The sequence below is a fragment of the Rhinatrema bivittatum genome, chromosome 1 (genome assembly GCF_901001135.1).
Source record: "Rhinatrema bivittatum chromosome 1, aRhiBiv1.1, whole genome shotgun sequence".
Taxonomy (NCBI): Eukaryota; Metazoa; Chordata; class Amphibia; order Gymnophiona; family Rhinatrematidae; genus Rhinatrema; species Rhinatrema bivittatum.
Genome location: NC_042615.1, coordinates 360,354,386 through 360,374,973, shown reverse-complemented (window position 1 = coordinate 360,374,973; position 20,588 = coordinate 360,354,386). Strand labels below are relative to the sequence as shown.

Genomic DNA, 20,588 nt, shown 5'->3' with positions numbered 1-20,588 from the left:
TGGATGTATGTGTGGATATAGGCATCCCAGAAAATAAGCTCCTTTAGTTCTGAGTGCAGTATCTTATTTATTTATTTTCTTTTTTTTAAAGCTTTTGGAGGGCTTATGTGAAGCAATCCCCAAGAGCCACACTTATTTTGTTATGTTTTGAAGCCATTTTTAATGCGCTAGGAGGCGACTTCTTTCAGTAGTGAAGAACTGGTTTTAGTGGTGGCAGATGGGTGCGATTCCCTGTAGAGTCCCTTGCCTGTGTGCAAGACTGCAGGTTGGCTGAAGCGTTCAGGACACCCTGTTCAGCCCTGTACGCCTTCCTTTCAAATTTTGTTTCCGTTGCTGATATATTGCCAACATCAGTATTGTACAATTATATAACTTTAGCCAAAGCAAAAAAAAACATCCTCGTGCAGTTAGACAGTTATAACAGAGAGAGGACAAAACCACCAGACAGCAAGAGCATTAATATGGGCAGCCAGGTCATCACTCGCTCACATCCGCCTTTTTACATTTCCAATAATAAAACAGACAACAGTTTGGGTTTAACAGGGCCACAGCTTTAATAAACACCAGGGAGGCCCGAGCCCCGCAAATAACATTCACAATTTCCATTCAACAAAATCCCAAAACCATCCGCTGCTCCCCCAGCAAGACGGCACCAGCCACGCGGCTCGTCATTCCAGCCCTTACACCGAGTTCAGACCTCCGCCACCTCCCAGCAAGGAGCCAGTCAAGTGGACCCCCCCGCCGCCTACCAGCAAGGAGCCCGTACCCGAGAACTGCCCCCAGTTGTCAACAAAAAAACAAAATTGTAGCAGGCGTCAATCTTAACAGATAACAAACATGAGCTGTAGCGGCTCAGGCCATCCGCCTCATCCCCCCCCCCCCCCCCACACCCGCTACGACAAATGATCCCCCATTACAACAACCACAAAAGAAGAAGGGTGGGTGGGAGGGAAGCGACCAGCCGGCTGCCGAGATGCCAAAGTGTGGCTGAGCCGGTGCCGCGCAGCCCGTGAACCCCTTCTACCTCTGCTGACCTCATACTGACTGGCCTATCATGGCCAGTCAGTATGAGGTCAGCAGCTCCCTGAAACTGCCCAATCCCGAGCCTTTCAGCCCAGAGCCTAACAACTCCTCCTTCTCACAGTGCTCCCTCCACCCCCCCTGTCTACCCCCCCCCCCCCCCCCCCACCAACCGCCACAAACCCGGGCTTGCTCCCCGAGCGTGCCTGGACCCATATTACCTTGGCCGACCGGACACTAGGTCCGATCGATCTCCCAAGAGAACAGGAAAAAAACCCCCAAAAACAGACAGCAGATAGAGAAGCATGAGTCACCCAAGTCTGCTGTTTTTATCATCATAATCCATAAATAGAGCCCATGTCTGATTGAAAGAAACTTGAGTTTGCTGACCAGGGAAGAGAGATGCTCCATTTCCAGTATACGCCAAACCTTGGACTACCAATTAGTCATATTAGGGGGGGTTAATGCATTTCTATTTAGAAGCTATCATTAACCTAGCTGCCAGAAGCAGGTAGACCTCTCCAACCGTCTTCCAACTTTTTCAAGCCCAACATGAACAAAAATGCTGTGAAGCACACCAGCCTCCAAGGGGCAGGCAGTGCAGACATGGAGAGATCTCAAATGACCTGAAGGCCCTACCAGTCTCTCTTCCAAATTTTAAACCAGACGAAAAGACCCACATGAATTTGTCACAGTGGAGCAGCACCATTTCCTGTGTGTACAAGTGCAGGAGGAGGGAGAAGTCGGAATGGTGCCGGCTGCTGGCTCTGTTTGTTACCTTGACTGCCACATGTGGTTGTCAGAGCTCCTCCGCTTCCAACACTCAGAGTGAGTCCATCCAGTCCTTGCTGCACCAGTTTCACTCAGCCTGGGGATAACAGAGAGTCTGCAAGCACCCAGAGGAGGAAGCTCAGGAGGTGTTGTGTGTGCTGCACAAAATGGGGTCCAAGTGCCTACCCTCTGCATGCTGCCCGTTAATTGCCACACTCTGGGGCTCATGCTATAGCTAGGAAGAAGGGACAGGCATGGTTGCACATATTCTCCAAATGGAGCTCTTAGATATTGAAGAGCCACTGCTGGCGTCTCTTGTTGCTGTGAGGTGCTGAGAGCAGAGCCCAGGTGCTGGCCTGGATCTGAGAATCAGGCGGTGGTGATTTCTCCGTGGAACACCTGGTCAGGTCTGAAGGTGCGCCCATGTGCCATGGCACACTGGTTGGGGAACACTTCTAGATTTCCTTCTGAAGAACAATATTATTTGGTTTATACCCACATCTCAGCATTAATAAGGGGTAATCCAGTGGTAGCTTTCTTTCTGTAATGATCTGTAGCTCTCTGGATTTCGCAGATGTTCCACCAAATATTTTTGAATGTGCCTTTAAAAGCGCACCCTCTCCAACAGGCTTTAGGGAGTTTCAGGCCAGATTTTATGCGGCTTTGCTGGTAATGAATTTGATATTGGTTGTCTGCATGAGTAGTACTACATATTTTTCCAAATTGTGGACTAGTGTTCCTCAGGTATTGGCACCTATAGGTCTGATTCCCATTTATACTCTTACAAATATTTCCTTTCAGAAGCTTTGGTGTGAAGGAATAGATACAATTTGGAAAGTAGTCCCCTGCTTCTTTGTCTTTCTATCTTTTGAAAACCATAAGAACATGCCATGCTGGGTCAGACCAAGAGTCCATCAAGCCCAGCATCCTGTCTCCAACAGTGGCCAATCCAGGCCATAGGAACCTGGCAAGTACCCAAACACTAAGTCTAGGAGATTTAACAAATTTGTACATATTTCTTGATCACAGCCTTGTCAGATCCCCTTGATGGCTGAGATTGTAACAGTGGATCCATGTTTTGGCTGCAGCTTCTGACTGCATACATTTTTCAGCCCCTTTATTTATTATTTATTTATTTTTATATACCGGTGTTCGATTTTATATATCACATCGGTTTACATTCCAACAAAAAATGCAGGAAATCATGCGTTTCCTTTGTCAATACATTGAACAATAATAAACATGGAAATTGTTAACAAGGGAAATAAAAACATGGGAAAGATTAACAGTAAGGGTTGCACGAATGGGTGCACAAAGGGGAGTGCCCCTTTGTTGCGCCCCTTCGGCGCACAGTGCCTGCTGGCTTGGTGCCTTTCAATGGTCCAGCTCCGATTGTGATGATGTTGGGGGAGGGGGCGGGTCTCTCAATCATGGCTTTCCTCACAGCATTCTCCTCTCATCTTCAAAGGTAGTTTTTTTCAGTTTTTTTGTCTCTTTTTTTTTTTTTTTATCTTGGAATTTGCAAGGTGTTCAGCACTGGTGGGTAGCCCTCCTCTTCATTAGCGCCTGTTGACTTGGTGCCTTTCAACGGTCCAGTTCCGTTTGTGATGATGTTGGGGGAGGGGGTGGGTCTCTCAATCATGGCTTTCCCCATGGCATTCTCGTCTCAGCTTCAAAGGTAGTTTTTTCAATTTTTTTGTCTTTTTTTTTTTACCTTGGATGTTACAAGGTGTTCAGCACTGGTGGGTAGCCCTCCCCTTACTCTTGTTTGTGCTTTACAGCTGCTCGCCTTATTAGGTTACAGTGGAAATGCTTTCAGATTTCCTGAACACGCTTTCTGTATGGTGCTTATTTTTTTTTTCTCTTTTGTTAAAGAAAGCTGTATCAGCCATGCCTCAAAGGCCATATGACACTTAATAACATGCACACTGAGTTTTTATTTTGAGTTGCAATTACTTAAATTACTTAAACAGTGCAGTGTAATTCTTCATAACCTCAGGGAAGCAGTTGCAGTAAGTGACATCCCAAGCATTGATATCTGATAGGTGCATGGTGAAGGTGATGGTTGTGACATCACAGCCAGCCTGGACCAATTAGATCCAATGTGTAGGAGGCCATGTGTGACAGTGCTCTGAGTGTGGCTGCCCACAGAGTCTCAGGAGAATGCCAGGGGAGAAGCTAGAATAACTTATGCAATAATTTAAAAGTAAAATAGAAAAGGAGCACAGGGTTATTACATGTTACTACTTATCATATGGTCTTTTTGAAAAACGGTACAATTTATTGTGAGTAGCGTTTTCATTAAGCCCTTGGGGTATTACTAGTTAACTTCCCTGTCATGTTTCCAGTAGGTGGCACTTCTGCTTGATGGTCTGCCCTAGGGTGCCTAGTGGAAGAATCAGTACCCGAGCTGCCACCTTTGCCATGTTTTTATATTTTCTCACCCTTAGCTTTCTGTTGAGTTGAAATGATTCCTGTTGGACCTGCTCAGTCCCTGGGACAACTCACTGGTGGCACGCCGTCCTGTGAAGAGATATTCAGAAGGCATGGTGTAAGCAGCTGAACGAGACTTTTAATAATTGATGCTAGATGAACTGGAATAAAGAAACCTACACAAAATCCCATGCAGTTTTCTTTCATGCATAACCAGTAGCATTTGAATATATCCTACTGCAAAATAACAAAAGAATGGTTTCGTAATTCAGACCCAAGTAATAGTGATATGAAGCCTTTAAAACTGTACATGTTTTAGTTTGTCGTCTTCCAAGTTCTACTTTTTCCACTTTTTGTTTCCTTTTGTTTTCTTTGTGTGGACCAAAGTTATGCCTGTCTGTGTCCCACACCTTCTGTGAAAGCCTAGTTGCAAGGGGTGAAAGCTGAGGTCCTCACTCCAAATGACCTCTCTGCTCACCTTCCCCACAGTGCATGCTTGACATTGCCAGTGTAGTGCTGCCACCCTCAGTGCCCTGGAGCAGGAGTGAGGGTGAGGCACAAACCCAGAATTTGCACTTGGTAGTGCACAGCATGACTTATGAATTACTGAGCTGGGCCTTGTATTTTATTGTCGGCGGTCACCTGGGTTGAGTTTTCCTTTTCCAGTATTCCATTCAAGCAGTGACTCGGTATAGAGTAAGGAGCCCTTTGTGGTCCCCTGATACCTTCATTATTTAAAAATCTTTTTGGCAGATTGTTTTCTAAGAAAATTGCTTGTTTTCACTTTGTGTGCACATTATCTCAGGAACTGTTCAACTAAAGCAAATGGATTTTCATGATAAGTATACAAAAGCTAGAAACCAGAGTCATATTTTTCCAGAAAACCTAGGGATCTAGCCAGAAATTGGGAAATCACTTATTTTACTGTGTACATGCTATCTCCTAAACCATTCAACCTACTGCAACCAAATTTCCAGGATAGCTAAATACGTATAAATCTTGAAAATGATATAGTGGTTTTCCCAGAAAACTTAGGGGTCTAGATGAAAATTGGGGTTCTCACTCTGAGCCTCCTGTTCTCTTCTGACCTCTTCTTCTTTCACAACTGTGGGATGGGATCCGCAGTGGCTTGCTGGGCCTCTTCGTTAGCCGCCACGGGATGGGGGGTCTACGTTGACCTGCTAGACGACTTCTTCGGCCACTGTAGGATGGGGGTCCGCGGTGGCATGTCAGTCCATTTCTTTGGCCGCTGTGGTGGCACCACCAGGCCTCTCCTTTTCATTGTAGCCCAACAGCCACTGAAGGAGACTTGGGGCACAGGTCCCTGTGCCCAGGGCTAATGACACCCCTGCCTAGGCTTTTTGTAGCAGTGCCCCTCAGTGCTTCTTCTTAGCAGCGTGGACTGAGCTCTTGATGTGTAGGGGATTCTCTCACTTTTCTCCCCTCCTCACACAGATGGCTGTTTTAGTGCAGATTTCACTCTTTTTTTTTCTGAGCAGCCGCACTTCCCACGGACCCCCTGTAGGATATGCATAAAAAAATGACGAGGTCTCTGTTCAGTCACAGTCCAGATAGCAACCTTATCCAGCTAACTTTGGAGGCATATTCAGTCGTGGAGCCGCATGATTTTAAGATAGCCAGCTAAATTCAGGTAGCCGACTAACTGTAGCTGGATAACTTTAGGACAGGTCTTTGGCCTGACCAGACTTGGCCAGTTAAGTGATCCGGCTAACTCTGAATATTGGAGTTAGCCGGATAACTCAACTCCTCCCAGTTATGCCCTTAACTTATCTGGATAAATTCTAGCCAGCTAACTTATTAGGCGGCTATAATTTAGCCGGCTATGTCCCAAATATTCATTTAGCCAGCTAACATTTGAGTTAGCCGGTTAAATGTTTTTGAATATGGACCTCAACATTGTTAGCAGGCATGGGTTTGGCCATCTCTGTTCCTTAGTTGTTACAGATCGGTCTGGTTTTCAGGATCCGAATGGGAATATTCAGGGAGTTTTCTCTGCAGTGGGAGGGGCACTAGTTTCATTTGTTTGCCTTGGGAACCAGCCCCATTTTCTGAGCATGCAAAAATAATCCCTGATACGAAAACATTGCCCTCCATGCCACCGCCAGGGTTGGGCATCAGCTCTGTTGTCCCATGTCACCATTCGTGAATGTAGATTGGCTAAAGCAGCCTCCCTGACCCGGTGTCCCAAATGTGTCCCCAGAAGGCTGATTCCCAAGGCTTACTGAACCCTAAGGGTTAATAGCGAAACTGATGCTGCTCCCTGCGACTTATCCTTCTCGGATATTGTAGCGAAAGTCCAGGGAGGATCCCAAAGGAGATTTCAGCAGAGCTGTTTTTCCTCCATATCATGGCCTGAAGGGAAAGGTTGACGTGCTGCATTTGCAATGATGTGGCTGGTGCCCTGTCCTTGCACTAACTCCTGTTCTTGTTTTGCTTTCTCCCAACAGGTGCCTGTGTCTATCTGGGCTCTGCGTTTGCGGTAGGTCGCTCTTCCTCTATTCTTTTGGAGCTTGCCTGCTCTGCTGTCGTCAGTGGTTTTAATTGCTCTGGGTGTCCGTGGCATGCAGTTGGGTTGACAGCCTCGTGAAAATGTGCCCTCTGTTTCCTGCCATTGTTTGCAGGACAGGCCTGTTGCGTGCGGCAGTGAGAAACGTACACACTCTGCGTTCCATCACCTCTCATCGTGGAAGGCAGTTGGCATTTTATGCAAGCTGGCAAAACGATAGCTGCAAGCAGGCCCTAGATTTGTTGAACAGTCCTGGGCAGCACCGGTTCCTTATGGTTGATCCGAGTCTTCCTTTGCAGTAGGTTCAGTTACTGTATTTTGGATACAGATTTAATTGCTCAGCTTTCCAAGGTGAGTTACAAATTCAGTCAGGTACATCTGATAGATCCCTGCTCCAGGGGGCTTACAGTCTTAAGGGCTGTATTTAATAAGCATTTTTCTCATAGACACAAAATGAGATAAGCTTTAGTAAATAACTCCTCAGGCTTGTACTTGGGGCAGTGGAGGGTGAAGTGAATTGCACAAGGTCAGAACACACATCAGTGAGATTTGAACCCTGTCTTTTCTGGTTCTCAGCTCCCTGTGCTAATAACTAGGCTACTCCTCTGCTCCAGCAGGTTTCTCATAGAGCAATATTTACCAACTCTTCTCCTCCTGAATCACTGAATATTCATGAGATAGATCTGCACACTTTTGGTTTTTGAATCAAGTGAATTTGACCTTTTGTGGTTTGTCTTGGTGGGTTCACAAGAATCAGTGTCTTTAGAAGAATATTTTTTAGATGAGATAAAAATGTTCTGATATGCAGAGAGACTGAGGTTAATTTCACAAGGCTTCTGTGCTGTAAATTTTAAAATTGGCCAGTACATCTGTTTGGTGGTTTTTTTTTTTTTTTCTTTTTGTCTACCTCTGCATCTATATCTCCTCTGTGAGGATACATTCGACAACCATGAGAGGTGAAATTTGCCCCAGAATGTTTTGATGTAGGAAAAATGTTCAAATACCAGGGGTTCACGCAGGTTGCTAGGAGTCTGAAATTGGCCCTACATGTTCTCTGCTCTGGCAGTGCTTCTTTAAGAGTGTGGTGTGTGCGGTAACCCTAATGGACTAATTTCTCAGAGATGCTAAATACTGATTTTAACACATTAAGAGCTCATAAATTTAGGAACAAGTTACGTGCCTATTTTTAGCTGAAAATTCACATAAATTTATGGTCCTAAATCTTAGAGGCCTACATTTATGGCTGTTATTGATTTGCCTAGATTTAGGTGTCTGACTTTCTTTCCTCATTATAACTCTGTCACTGTACTCACATACGTTTTAGGATGCTAAATTTAGGAGCCCAGTGAAACTGTGAACCTAAATGTAGGGACTCAGGCCTAGTAAATTTTTAAAAGGGCAAATTTAGAGGCCTAAATTTTTGAAACTTGGCCCAAGACTTCTGTCTTTTCAATAGTGACTAGGTTTAAAGGCCACAGTCTTTCATCATTTACATATTCAGGCTGGTGCAATATAGTGCGCTCAGCCAAATGCACTGGTTAATCCGAGGTTGGACATGCGTTTTGGATGTGCGTCCATAACACCTTATGCTATAAAGGGAGTAGCAAATCCAAAACATGCATCCAACCCCCCCCCCCCCCTGCGAAGCTAATAGCGCTCATCACATGTAAATTCATGTTGATGAGTCTATTAGCTATTCTCCTCCGATGCAAAAAAGAAAAGTACGCCTGACGCTCACATTTTTACTCTCCGGAATTAACACCTGCCCTAGAGCAGGTGTTACTTTTTGAGCAGCCCAAAAAGTACTGCTTTTCTGTACTTCCTCCAACTTAATATTGTGGCGATAATAAGTCGGAGGATCAAAAAAGGAGGAGAACATGTAGGGTTAGGAAAAGGGATGCTCAATTAATGAGCGTCCCTTTCCCTAACCCGCTGACAGCCACTTCTCCTGGGTGCTCGCTGCCGATGAGGCGGTTAGGGGCACATAGGGGAAACTATCGCCTCCTTTTTACCATGGCAGGCGATTTAAATATTAAATCAGGCGCCCCGGAGAGGTTGATCGGTGCGAGTTAGGAGATCGGGCGCTTAATCATGAGCGCCCGTTTTCTGCACGCGATGTTGCATTGGCCTGATTGATAATATTATCTGGAAATATTTTATCTGTGATTATCAGAACCTGAACATAAAAAAAGAACAAGCCCAGGCGTACTGTAAATGGCCCTGTGACCAATGATGAGTTTCAGAATAGTCAGGGCTGTATTATTTAGTGGACCTCTGCCCCTATTTTAAATACAACGCTTTCTTCTGCATTGTATTGTTTGCTGCTATGGGCAGACAATATAGATCCTTTGCTGTTCTCTCTTTTTGTGACCAAGCAGGCTTAATCCTCTGGCTTTGGCAATGGTGATCACACTTGTGTCTCCCCGGTGGATGGGGGTCAAGTGGCAGGTTGTTAATAATTTACAGGTTCTCATTCTCAGCTCATGAATCAGACCCTCTGCTTTGATGCCAGCGGAAAAGGAAGGGAAATGAAATATTGCCATCTCCTACAGTCTGAACCGGAAAGAAACAATTCATTAATACTGTTGATTGGGGATTTGTTAATAGTTTTATTTTAGGAGCGGTGACACGTTATTACTAAACACTTAGAAATCTGCATCCATTTCCGGTGGTTTGGGAAGACAAAAAGCAGAAACTTTAAGGAATTGTTTTCCTCAAGGCATCTGTTTGCTTCCTGGTAAATATACCACTGCTCTTCCCTGCCGAGAAGCACAATCCATGGCTTGGTGACCCACGGAAAGGACACTCTCCGACTCCTGCTTGGGTGGGTGTGCAGGTTGCACTGTCCCTTTGTCATGGGAGGGGTTGGGCTGCCTGGAATCGCTGGGGTTTATTTGGAAAGCTCTCCTTAAAAAGCTTGATTAGATTATGGTATTTGCATGTTTATAGCATCATTTCATGTAGGGCCAAACAAAGTTTTGGGCAATTCTGGACAAAGATCTTGTCTGCTAATCGCACCTGGTTCTAATTTTTTCCCTGCTGTGATCAGCATTTTTTGCGTCTAATTTGGCAGCAGAATTTCATAGCTGTTAGCATCCTGAGTGGGCCTGGCCTGATGGCTCAGTGACTGCTCTGGGCAGCGCCGTAGGTATGGGAGGATCAATGGAGTTCCTGCTGCTCAGGCAGGAGGCGGGGAGGGGATGCCAGGGATGCTGTGGAAGCACAGCCCTCAGTGGGGAGGGGGAGAAGAGGAGGTTCAGGAGAAGGGAGTCCCAGATGTTGCGAGTTGGTGGCACCTTCTGGCTGGCTAAGAACATGCTTGCGCAGTTCACAGCTCTCAGTCAGAGAAGGCTGTGAAAGGTATCAGGCTGAGCTCGATTATCAAGAGAAAGGTGGATTAAAAATGGTGGCTGCAGATCAGTGGCATTGCCAGTACTGAGTTTTTTGGTGGGCCCAAGGTTAACAAGGGTGGTCAGTAAGCATACAGGTTTGAACCCAACAAGTCGTAGTCTTATTGATAAATAATGCCTTAGCGTGCATCTTACAGTGGGTTCCTAAGTAGTCTGCAGCAGCCCTTAGCATCATGAGTGAAACTTTTTAGAATATTTAAACTCTATTATTTCAAGCACTTACCAGCATTAAAAATGCCTTATTAATATGTATTAATTTATTTTATATTGATTGCAATTAAATAAACAAGAATATCAGGTAAAAAGCAAAGACTACATAAATATGAGATCCAATCAGTCACGTTATAAAACAAATTTCAATGTATTCTTTCTCGAATCCTCTTTCCAGAAAGGCAGAGATCACCTTAACTACAGTAAAATAGAAATAATCATTAGAATGGGTGCAAAGCAAAACTACGACAGTTCACATTACAACCCAATATGAAATAAAGCTATATTCAAATGCTGGAGTTACTCCCTCCACTGCTAAACATTTTGTGAAGTAACACAACCCCTGCAAAAAATAAAATTAAAATAAAATTAAAAGGCGCCTAGAACCTTGCCATACCTTGTAACAGAAATGATTCTCAGGACTCAAATAACAGCAACCTTATGAAAAAGAAGCAATGCAAATATTACACCAGGCCTTAAAACATTAATACACTACCTACTGGGATAACAGAACAAGCCAGACTGCTACAAATCTTTACAGAGAATTTCCACGCTAGCAGCAATACTGCACCTCTGTCGCACACAGGGCAGAACACAGACTGACCCTTACCTAATACAGAAATAAGGGACTACAATTCAGAAACATGCAAAGAAAGCCTGAGAAACCAGACTCTGAACAGTGGAAAGCTAAAGAGCAAAATATAAAATTATAAGAAACGCACAGACCCAAAGATGGAATATTCCAGTTGCTAAAATCTCAAAATAATTTATTTATTTTTACCTTTGTTGTCTGATCTTTTCATTTTTCTAATCAGTTGGTTCTGGTCTCTTTTTTTCCATTTTCCCCTTGTCAGTCTTTTCCTAATTCTATCTCCAGCGTCACTCTTCTCTTTGTTTCTTCTCTCTTATATCTTCTATCCTTCCTTTCTCTCATAGTGTCCCTTACACAAGCTTTCACTCTCACATGTTTTACCACATACCCAGGCTCCCATCCTCATATAAATACCCAGGCTTCCATTCTCACGCACAAACACCTACATTAAGGCTCCTATTCTCACATGCACACACTGGAGCTCACCACCAAACCCCGTCTTCCGCTGCGGCTTTACTCTGGTGGGCCTTCTTTGCCGCCATGGAGATGGGCTTCTGTGGTGGCCCTGCTTCAGCTGGACGGCTTCTTTGCCGCTATGGGGATGGGGTCCCGTGGCGGCCTTGCTTCGGTGGCTCTCTCCTTCTTCATCTACTTCGATGAATGAGTCGGTGGTGGCCATTATTCATGCCTTATTTGGTGTCGGGCAGTTCTGAATGGGTGGGCTATGGCCCACTCAGTCCCACCTGTGGTTACGCCACTGTCGCAGGTGGTAGTCCTGGGCAACACTGTGATTCCTTATACAGTGGACCCTTGACTTACGAACTCAATTTGTTCCAGAGGGCCGGCTGTAACTCAAGTTGGTTGTAAGTCAAGACTATTTTTTCCATAAGAAATAATGGAAATACCCATAATGCGTTCCGAACCTCCCAAAGCACCCCTTACCTAACATTTTCATAATAAAAAAAAGGGTTGTATAATGTGCGTAATTACCAGAAACACCTATAATTTTCCTAGTGTACTCACCAAAACGTTATAAAATGTGCCTAGCCTACCGGAAACAACAATTTCATACTGTAGTCACCATTCAAGTTAACATCTTTGGCTTGGAGGAAGGGGATGATTTTCCCCTCCCCACCCCCTCAGAGCACATCTCTGGCCCCCAAACACTCATTTCCCCCTCCCAGCATACTTGTTCCTCCCCTCCTGATACCTTGCTGTAGCCGGCTGAGTGCTACACTCTCTGCTGCTGCGCAGAAGCTTCCTTGGTCACTAGTGATGCTGTTGCTTGCTGCAATGCCGTGCCGGGTCTGTCTAGGTGCTCCTGTGAACATTTGCAGCTCTGGGTGCGCCTGAGATGGACAAGCCTCATCGGCAGCAGCAGCAGCCAATCACTGCAACAGCAGAGCAGAAGTCCCACCTACCAAGCCCAAAAAAACGCGATTGACAGGAAAAAATGCCCAATTAGAAGCAACCGCACGCACGAGTGGATTCACATGGCCTTGGCCAGCATTCAGGTTGTAACTCAAGACTTTGGTTGTAACTCAAAACTAAAATTTTGGTTGTAACCCAAGTTGTTCGTATGTCAAGCCGGTTGTTACTCAAGGGTCCACTGTAGTTGTTCTAGGCCCTTCTTTGTGTCTCCAGTGCAATCAGGAATCTGCCTTGGTGGGGGCAGGTTCCCGATTGTATTGGAGGCCAACAGAAACTGGCAAAAAAGACTTTAAAGCAAAACATGTCAAGTGAGGGGATCCTAGTCATTAAAGAACCATGTATGCTTTTTTTAAAAACCTTGGAACAACTGGTTTTTTTCCTTGGTTTAATTGAATTGTAAGCCTAAGCCCAGAGAGAGCAATTGAAAGCTTGTTGTGATTAGCTGTGGAGAATGCCAGGTCAGTGGCGCTTCCTCTTCAGTGCCCGGTGGAGGTTTGATTGTTTTGCTTGTGGTGGTTTGTGCTGATACTTTATGGCTGTGGTGCCAACGGCTTCAGATCAGCTGCTGGCATTGAATCGAAGACATGTCCGGATGGCAAAATGAAAATAAACGCAGCAAGGAAAGCGTGAGAAAGTGATGGTAGCAGCACAGGTTGCATATTCATTGGACTGCGGAGAAGTTCAACATTTCCAGCTCTTTTTGCAGCTGTCGTCAGCACTGCGTAGTCTTCGAGTCTGTGTACAAGGCTGCCTCATTTTATCTTCCAGGTGGGTATCTATTGTCTCATCGTACACCAAAAATATGTTTTTGAAAAACATGTGATATGCAGCATGAAGGACTGTCATCCTCTCTTCTGCAGGGTGCCAGTGTTGCCCAGTCCCATTCCCATGGGGGGTGAATGCACTAATGCTTGTTATGGGTAACACACCTATTAATGTGTATTGAAATACATTTCATGTGCCTGTTGTATAATGTGCAGGTGCCTCTGGCTTGGTTAATGCAGACAGTCAGATCTATTGCCGGGCACTGCTGCATTACACTGGCCACAGTCTTTTTCTCGGTTTCTGTATCTCATTAATTGAGTACATTTAGCATTGGTTTATTAGGGCTGTTGACCATCGGCACTTCTGATTTTAATGCCTGTTAGTATGTAGACCCCCTCCAGTGACCTCAGGTACATGGGCAGATAAGAGTGACATTTGAGGGGGAGGGGAAAATAGGATTATGCCGCATCCCTTAAAGTGCAGTACATTGAATTATTTGCTTGTTTAATAGCAGTGTCTGAGCTGCATGTAGATGGAAAAGCTGCTGGGCCTGATCTGTGCAGGGCCTTAAGCTTTGGAGCTGCAGAAGTCATCAAAATAGCAATTTTTTAACACAAAGGAAGAATAGAAAATTTGTTGGCATAAAATCGTTAGATTTCATTTCATTTAATTCCTTCATTTTCTTTTGTGTCTTTCTGTATGAATGCTCAAAGCAGGTTACAAGATATTAAACCGAGATAACAGAAGTACAGCTTGATCAGAGTAATAGCAGTAAAACAAACGGAGACACTTTAATAGACACACTGGTGGAACTGGACCAATTGCAATGAACAGGCTCGAGCCCAACTGGGTTAACCCCTGCCTCCATGAGCTAGCCAAAAAAGAAAGCAAGAAATTACAAGAAAACCCAAAGGCTATTAGACTGATAAATAAAAACTCAGGGATAGGGACTGCGAACATTCGTAGTGATGGAGCAAATGGCCATGATTTCAGCTGGTGCCTAAACATCAATAGATATTCTAAGTGACATAGATATTGTGGAAAGTCAGTCCATAAATATGGAGCTGCTTACAGAATAGGCCACTTACGAATAGCAGACAGTTTGACATCCTTAAACTTGAATGAATATAGAGCAGGTTCTCTGTCTGAAAGCATAATACCCAGCCAGGCACATGTTTTTACAGATAGTTCCTTGAATAAGCCAGTAGGGATGTGCATTTGTTTGAAACAAATGGATAAAATGCAATGAATGAGACAATTTTTGATTCATTTGTGGACCTCCAAAATGAATGGAAGCAACATTTTCATCTGATTCGTTTGTTTCCCATTAAGGAAGTTCATCGAGTCTCCACAAGAGCACGCGCTGCATCAATAGCAGGCCCCCACATCTGGAACAACCTCCTGGCTCCTCTCAGAACTGACCCCTCTACACCTTCCTTCAGAAAGAGTCTCAAAACCTGGCTCTTTAGAAAAGCATTCCCTACAGAAAACTAACTCCTGGCTCCCTGTCCCCCCTTCCCTGGCACTGCCTGCTCCTCCCCACCCCCACTCTGCCTCTGTACATAGCAAGTTTAAACTCAGAACTTATTTACTGTTAGCAAAGTTATTATGTTAAGCAAGTTTTTCTTTATATTTACTCGGTTAATTTGTTATACTGTATCATGTCACCATAAGGCGCGCCCTTTGACATCCTGTTATATGTAAACCGGTGAGATATTTCGAATTGAAAATCGGTATAGAAAAATAAATAAATAAGTCTGTGGTTGTGCTAAGCAAAACACAGGTGCAAGCAGGGTCTAATTGGTAGCTATAGCTGCCACTCTGTCTACCTGCCATGCTCCAGATATATCACCTTGGGAGACTTGCTCCACCCTGCAGCCCTCAGCCATCTAGTTTCCTAAACACTGGGCCTTTCAAGGAGCAACCCGGATCCTTGAAGGCACGGCAGTGTTCTGGGCTAACAACCGGTCTGAGACTGCCTCATTTTAAACCATTCTGTGGCTTTCATCACCTTTAAGAGATCTGATTCTGAAGACTGACAATATGCATATACAGATATAGTAAAACCCTCAATCAGAAGGATGAAATGCAAGCACAACAGTAAACATACACAGGAGATACTTTCTGCATATTCTGAAAGTGGGAAAGGGTTTCAGTAGGAAGAGTGAAGTAATCCAACACCAGAAAATCAACAAAGGGAAGAGACTGTTTTCAGCTGCAGAGTAATAGAAAGTCTTTCTTAATAAAGCAAATCTCACAAATTACTAGGAAAGGCACATTGATGAGAGACCATTATCATGTTCTGATTGTGACAAAAGTTTCAATCAGAAAGCAAATTTCACAAGAAATCTAAAATTCCATTCAGCAGCAAGATTAATTTAAAATATAGGATGTAATAAAAACATATGTTACAGAAATGATATGGATGAGAGATCATTCTTTTGTACAGAATCTGACAAATGCCACACTGCCTTGCTGCTAGATCCCTTATCCTACATGTTAGGGATCTTTTTTCCATTTAGCAGTGCTGCCATACCGGGACTTTACACCTTGGAGTTCTTGTTGCCACTCTGTTTTCATGCCATATCACAGACTCTACACCTTGGGTGTTCTTGCCACTGTAGGTGGCTGCTTTGCACCTCTTATTGGGTCTTGTTCATGTTACTCTTTGCGCTTTTTTATCCCTCTTAGTGCCTGGGTGTTTTTCTGCCACCTTTGCTGCCTTGTTCCCCCTTCATGGTGCCTTAGAATGTTTATGCCACTCTTGGTGCCACTTTTGTGCTGCCTCTGGGGGTTCATGCCACTTTTACCTGTTTCCTCTTTTGAAGCTTTGGGATGTTCTTGACAGTCTTGATGCTGCTTTGCTCCTTTGACTGTGCCTTGAAGAATTCCTGCCACTGCTGATGCCCCTTTTCTGTGCCTTAGACTATTTATGCCACTATTGGTGCCACTTTTCCACAGTCTTGGTGCCTTGGCGTTATCTTCTCCCTTGTGATGTTGGCTGCCCACAAGTTTCTTTCAAACTGATTAGAAAACCCCAATTTTGAAACTCAAAATAGGCTGCACTGCTTCCCCCATTGACTATAATGGTAAACAAATAAAATGAACAAATGACAAATGTTTTGTTTGAAACTACCTAATGAAATGAATGGAGGTGTTCTGCGAAATAAATAAATGAACCAAAACAAACATTTCCCCTCTACTTATGCTTATAATCCAGCCTAAACACCTGCAAAACCATAAATGCTGTGATCGGTGCCGGCAAGTTACACAGAAATAAAGATTAACAAATATATATAAGGTGCTATCTTTTTATTGAACTAACTTAATAAGTGTAATTCACTTCTGTCCCTTACTTAAAGCGCGTGTTGAATACTATCAATGCCCCAAGATATTTAGTAATTCCAACAGTGCTCTTTAAAAGCAGGGTATCTACATTGTAAAGCCTCAGGACCGCAGGCTTGAGGAGAGAGGAGGACTACAGATCTGAGGGAGGTAAAAGATCCAGCAGGAAGAGAGAAGGAGGGTTGAGAGGCTGAAGGGAGGCAGAACGGAGAGAGGACTGCAGCTTGACAGATGGGAGGGGAGAAAATGGGAAGAGTGTTTGCATCAGGCTAGGACAGGGGCCCTGGCGTCATCGCCTCGCAGATGTTTTGCGGGCGTCTGCTAGTATAGTATGTAATTCTTTGATTCTGAATACTTGTGAAGTACGAACAAGCTGTGTTGGGTGGTCTGCTGGTGGCATCCTGTAGTACCAGGATGGAAACTGCCCTAGCTGCAGTGCTTTCAGCAGTAGTTAGAAATACAAATTGCAGTATTTTGCCTGGTGGGACAGCATGCAGGTGTTCACTTCATGACTGCAGAACGGCTGTTATAAATGATAGAGAAATGTGTTAAAAAAAACAAACAACTGAGGGCCTGATTTCTATTTTGGACAATAGAAGACAGAAAGCCTGAAGTAACTTTGAGTTACTGTATCTCATGTTGGAGGACTTAATTCCCTGCAGCATTTGGAAAGGGAAAAAAAAGTAGCCACAGGAAAAATTGTGGTAAGCAAAAAAAAAAAAACAAAAAAAAACTTCAGTGAAAAGCACTGCTGAACCTTTTGGGCACAGATGGTAAACTTAAGAATCAGGCAGCGTGTGAAATGGGATGGGTAGTAAGCAGAGAGAAGACTCTTCTTTCCTGAGGTGTGAACTAATCAACTTGCTGAGTTTTCAGGGGTTTTCTAATCAGTTCTCTGAGTTGAATCTGTCTTTCAGCCTAGCTTGTTCCATGTAAATGGAGTGGTATGTTATTCCTAGATAGTAGCGCCTTTAATAACGGAAGAGTGGTGATTAACGAGATGCAAGAATTGAGTTGGGAAGTGTGTTCCTACCGGCACAGGACTGAAGTAAATGTGTCAAGAGCCTGCATGCCATGTTATAGCTGCATTCGCTTGTTTCATTTTTTCGTTTTCTCCTGCTTTTGGACTTCCAGCTCAGTCGGAACCAGCCTCTGCTGGGGGGGGGTACAGTGCCATGAGCCTGCACTCACAGCTTCTCGGGGGTTCTCGCTCTCATTTTTAATCTGCCTTCCCTTTCTTCTAGCCCAGCCACTGGAGGTGACTGTCCTTGGACAGGGGAAACGGTAGCCGCATGTCCGATGCAGTTTACCACCAGGTGTCAGGTGTCGTTCAACGGCTGGGAATCCCTCTGTTTTTGGCGCTATGAACGCTGCCTTCCACAGTAGCTCTGGCTGGACTGGGCAGTAAAACCAGGTTTGGGAGTCATTCCCAGATCTCCCTCATGACAGTGCACAGCACTGCTGCTGAAATAAGGGGCCGGCTTTGACTGGGCATTTCCTGGGATATAATGCCTTTTGCTGTTCTGGTGAGGGATTTTTAGCCCTGGCCTAATGAGTTGTTATAGCATGGGACAGGCCCAATGAGCAGGGGCATGATTGGACTAATGAATTAAAACAAATTGGAATAAAAAGTAATTACAAAATACATTTTCTGCATTTAAATACAAATAAATTAAATAAAACCACAGCCCAGACCACAGGCAGTGATACTTCCTTCCTGCTTGCACTTAAGTTTGACATTACTTCTGATTTTGTGGCTCTCCGAGCACCAGTCTCACTTTGGTGATATCCCGAATGGAACACATTGGGGTAAATGTGGAGAAATGGCATGAGCCGATGTACCTAATCCAAACACTTCTGCGCACTGCCATTTATTTTCCTCCAACTAGTTTCATGATGCGGAAGCCAAAATGTTATTTTTGAGGTCACTGTGCATTGGATATACTTGTAATTTTGAATTCTGGCCGGTTTGCCTTGGTTAAGAATTTTCCATTAAGCACCTGTCCAAGTCCCCCTTTTAAGTTTCTTTTTTTTTTTCTCCTTATTTGGCTTACTATAGGACTTTTCCTCACTCGCCAGCCATTTCACGCTCACCTTTGCCTGCTGCTTTTTGTGGCACCTCTGCTCGTGCTTTTCAGCAGGGTCGGCAGGAGGTCTGCGGTAATATTAGAGCAGGAAAACTTGTTTTGTTTTGGGTTGGAGCAAAGCAGGATGCAGCATTTTTAGAACACCAAATGAGGCGTGTAGAGGCATAGCAAAAATAGATCTATATAACTCTTAACCATCTCGTTCACCGGGAACATATTTTTTTTTCCACAATTGTTATGGATCTTTTTTTTTTTTTTTCCATATTTAAGATAGTTATGCCCTTGAAGTTTATGGAGGTAAATGATAGGGTTCAGCATCTTTCTTTGAAGGTGTCGCCCTTACAATGAGAGTGAGCGGAGAGGATTGCTCTCTCCTTTAATTTTTTTGCACCACAGGTATCTGTTATTTCTGCCTGGCTCAGTAATGAAGCCTCTGGGGGCGCCGGTTCTTGGCAACCACGCGACGGCTGGTGGCTGGATTTAGGGCGCACTTGTACCAGGTTCAGAGGGAGAGCTTCGCGACCCGGGGCTCCAGGCCAAGGGCGGTCATGACAGTGCTTGGGCTGGACGGGAGAAGGTGGTTCTAAACTAGACTGAGAATGCTTTGGAGTGGTTGTGTCTGAAACCTCGTGGCGCTGTAGCCCAGTGGCGGCTGGTTCTGATTGAGCTGGAAGCCCAGTGGAGCAGGAAGAAACCCCAAAAGGCGTGTTTGCTGCTGCCTGGAATGCTCAGGACTCCTCTTTCCTGGCTCTGTAATCGGGGAGACGATGAAAGGGTGGGAAGTCGTGCAGGTGGAACTGAAGGCATGTTTTAACACAGACTGAGGCAGACAGTCATGTTTTCTTTAAAGTTTTATAAGAAACAGTGAAGGCTCTTTGGAAACAGTGACCTTACTTGTGTAGGAAAGAGGAAATTCTTGGTGAAGCGTAGCCTTACTGGGTCTGGATAAACAATGGGATGCTTTCATGCTTAAACCGGGCTGCAGTTAGTAACTACGAGTTAATAATGATCAGGATCTCAAATATGTAGGCAGCTTCCTCTTTTGTCCAACTGGCTAAAATCTTGGTAAGAATGCCAGACAGCCTGCTAAAAAGAATGTGCCATAAACCTCTATAAACAAACCAGCATTTCCAGGTGTTTTAGATTTTACATAAAAAATGATTGCGAAACTTGGGGTATGCCCGATGGCCCAGCGGCGTTGCTGCGTGTAGTTGTGTGGAGGATCTGGCTTCAGATTTGGGGGCCTGGACTTCCGATCCTCAAGCAGGTTGAGGCTGCGAATGCTTTAGAGTCAGTGGCCGCAATCCCAGGAGAGGGTAGGTGCCTGGCAGTTGCTGTATGGCAAGGGTGGAGGCCCTTCAGACCTGCAAGGCAGGGGCGGCTCAAGGCAATCTGCTGCCTGAGGCAAGGGATGAGATGGCATCCCCCCCCCACACACCCCATACATGCATACGCTCCATACACTCATTCACTTCTCTCCCTCTTCCATACACTCATTCACTTCTCTCCCTCTTCCATACACTCATATACACTCATTCACTTCTCTCCCTCTTCCATACACTCATTCACTTCTCTCCCTCTTCCATACACTCATATACACTCATTCACTTCTCTCCCTCTTCCATACACTCATATACACTCATTCACTTCTCTCCCTCTTCCATACACTCATATACACTCATTCACTTCTCTCCCTCTTCCATACACTCATATACACTCATTCACTTCTCTCCCTCTTCCATACACTCATATACACTCATTCACTTCTCTCCCTCTTCCATACACTCATTCACTTCTCTCCCTCTTCCATACACTCATTCACTTCTCTCCCTCTTCCATACACTCATATACACTCATTCACTTCTCTCCCTCTTCCATACACTCATATACACTCATTCACTTCTCTCCCTCTTCCATACACTCATATACACTCATTCACTTCTCTCCCTCTTCCATACACTCATATACACTCATTCACTTCTCTCCCTCTTCCATAC

At 44.6% G+C, this 20,588-nt stretch overlaps 1 protein-coding gene across 2 annotated transcripts in view; it reads left to right on the top strand.

The window, feature by feature from the left end:
* The window catches only part of FRAS1 (Fraser extracellular matrix complex subunit 1), an 868,026-nt gene that overhangs the window by 8,975 nt on the left and 838,463 nt on the right, over window positions 1–20,588 (top strand). For both annotated transcript variants that reach the window (XM_029600388.1, XM_029600395.1), the window contains exon 2: window positions 6,693–6,724. In XM_029600388.1, the coding sequence (XP_029456248.1) occupies window positions 6,693–6,724 (32 nt within the window). The remainder of the gene's footprint in view (window positions 1–6,692; window positions 6,725–20,588) is intronic.